The 2,500-nt window shown below is 35.5% G+C and overlaps 1 protein-coding gene across 1 annotated transcript in view; it reads right to left on the bottom strand.

Moving 5' to 3' along the window:
* LOC138019680 (AN1-type zinc finger protein 2B-like) overlaps nucleotides 1-2,500 on the bottom strand; it is a 7,076-nt gene that overhangs the window by 1,918 nt on the left and 2,658 nt on the right. The window contains exons 2-3 of the mRNA XM_068866545.1: nucleotides 1,115-1,169; nucleotides 1-47 (exon numbers count right to left, since the gene is read on the bottom strand). The exon at nucleotides 1-47 is cut by the window's left edge and continues 25 nt beyond it. Coding sequence (XP_068722646.1) covers nucleotides 1-47; nucleotides 1,115-1,169 — 102 coding nt within the window. The remainder of the gene's footprint in view (nucleotides 48-1,114; nucleotides 1,170-2,500) is intronic.

The following is a 2,500-nucleotide window of genomic DNA, read 5'->3' as shown; positions in this document are numbered from 1 at the left end:
GATTTCTTTATCATTTGATGGCAGATTGGACAAACAGGGACACGGACCTGTAGGTAAAATAAAATTAATAACATGTGATAACAATAATTATATAGGAATCTTTGCTAAGATGTCATTTTTATATGAACTTTTGTTTCATTGACATATGCAGTTGCTCAGATAAAGTATCATGCTATTTACAAATTGAACGTTTTAACGTTTTAGTTAAAAGTTAAATCTCTAATTTTAAGGTTCAAAGCATCATTGCTCAGAGATAATGTGGAATACTGTGTTCAATTTTAGAGATAGCTCAATATGCAATATTGATATTCAGTACTTTTTTTCTTGGCAGACTGATAAGAAAATGATAGCCCTGTGTTAATGAGGGAAAAAATGTAAAAAATGATTCCTCTATTGGGAGAATTTCCCAGTTAAAAGTATGCTAAGGCATAATAATTTATCCATAACACACGGTACTGGCAAAATTCTTTGTGACTGGGTACACTCACTTTAAAATCTATTAAGAACAAATAATGCAGTTCCTCTTCTGTTGAATACCTTTCCATTTCATTAAACAGCAATTTTGAACTGTTTACAAATATAGTGAATTTTGACAGCCACCAAACAAAAGAAGCAATTGCTTCAGCAGCCAATAAAACTCTGGTACTTGGTGCACGATAACCAGTGCAGGTGACGTCACGCTTAATATAACTTAACCCATTGAACCTTGGGAGTGAGAATTAATAGATTTTACACTGTCCAATGCCAGAGGATTTTACTCGTGAATAGGGGGAGGGGTTGTATTTCTAATTCCTTCTTTACAGAATACTCAAAATGCTAACAATGGTGACACGGCGTTCAGCAGTTTAATCACTGCAAACAAGGGACATCGTATCCATAGCCTATTTTGCAAAACAATAATTATTTCATAAATTGAGACAATCTGGTGTTCATTATCTGCCAAGTAAAAATCATGTAGAATTTTCAATTATAATTTTTAACGAAAAGAAAACTATTGGTTCCTTGGGGATTCCCCGTTGACTGATAAAATCGTCTGCTGTTATAATTAAATTAGCTTAATAGCCTATTATATGTAACTTAAGGTTAATAATCTTAAGACTTATGCAGTACTTACATCAGTTGGCCTAATTGGTGAACAATGATGGCTTACTGGTGTCCGATGATCCAGACTATATGTGTGAGAAATGAATGGAACAAAACTTAACTCTTCAAAGGCTTGAAAATTACATTGAAGCTGCATTCCAGAGTAAGGTTGGTAAAGTGAACTAACATTTAGAAAGTTTTTGCGTTAAATACTCAATAGGCAAGATTTTATGCAATCATTTTAAGAGAAATGACAGTGGTGTGTGAATGTGGTTTCACACTTCATTTTTAAGCTAGTGAGTAAAATATTAATGATGTCACTTTCTCCTCTATCCAGATTGCTGTAAGCTTATCGGTCGGAACCGCACCAAGTAATGGCGGACCGTTAAATAAAAAAAAAATGGAGTTAAAATAAACAATCTTCCTCTTTAAACTACTATCCTCTTACTAAACAAGAGCCAGCGCCATACTGGGGAATATTGGACCAAGGTGGTGGCACTTAATACACACCAAGGTCAGCACAAAAATGACCAGGGGTCAATATTTCTCTGTACGGTGCCGAGAAAGTGACGTTAGTAAGTTGTTTATTATATGGCATTGTTTCTTTGAGCAATCAGACACCTCCACTTGGTGAATGTTTGTAATCTTTGTCTTTCATCAGCAAACTTTGAACAGTTACCTTTTAAATCTAAATTCTGCTTGCCTTTATTGTACTGTTGTTAAAAAAATTATATTCTTCTTTGAGTTCTTAAAACTTTTTGTGTTTCACTCAACTTGAATTTCCGCGGAGAGTGAAAAAATACGGAAACAGACAGTTCCATGGTAATGGTCTGTAATGTAAATTATTATATGACTAGCTCCGAGAGTGGGCAAGATGAACCAAATCCCACACTGTGACTTCTCGCTTGGTCCCGCAAGAACAAAGATCATTTTTTGGTGTTTTATCCCATATAATAAATCCTTTATTGACCAAGCTTGTTCATTCAAGATGGCTGGATATTGGCCTTGTTTGTTTTTTGCGTGTTTTATGGACCGAGACGCATAAACATGCAAAAAAAAGAACTTGGCCAATATCCAGGAATCTTGACCTCACTCTTGGTCAATTATCCCAACCAAAAAAATAACCAACCAGAGTGCTCCACTGAGCCTGAGAATTGTTTGCCATATCATAATATAAAAGATTTTGCCTGTTGAGCATTTAGCACAAGGCTACCAAGGGACTCATCAGAGACCTGATGAGTCCCTTCGTCGGGATGAAACGAGCTTCGTAAGACTAACTATCATTGAACAATGTACTTTCACAAGTAACTGTCAACTTTAATGTCAATTTTTCACTCGTGAATTTGCGTGGTCTGGAATCCTTATGAGATATAAGGTGCTATTGCTGTCATAATTTTGTTAGCGAACGGGACTTTGG

This window comes from Montipora capricornis, chromosome 10 (assembly GCF_036669925.1).
Source record: "Montipora capricornis isolate CH-2021 chromosome 10, ASM3666992v2, whole genome shotgun sequence".
Classification (NCBI taxonomy): domain Eukaryota; kingdom Metazoa; phylum Cnidaria; class Anthozoa; order Scleractinia; family Acroporidae; genus Montipora; species Montipora capricornis.
The sequence above is the reverse complement of the archived record's forward strand: the minus strand, read 5'-3'. Positions and strand labels throughout refer to the sequence as shown.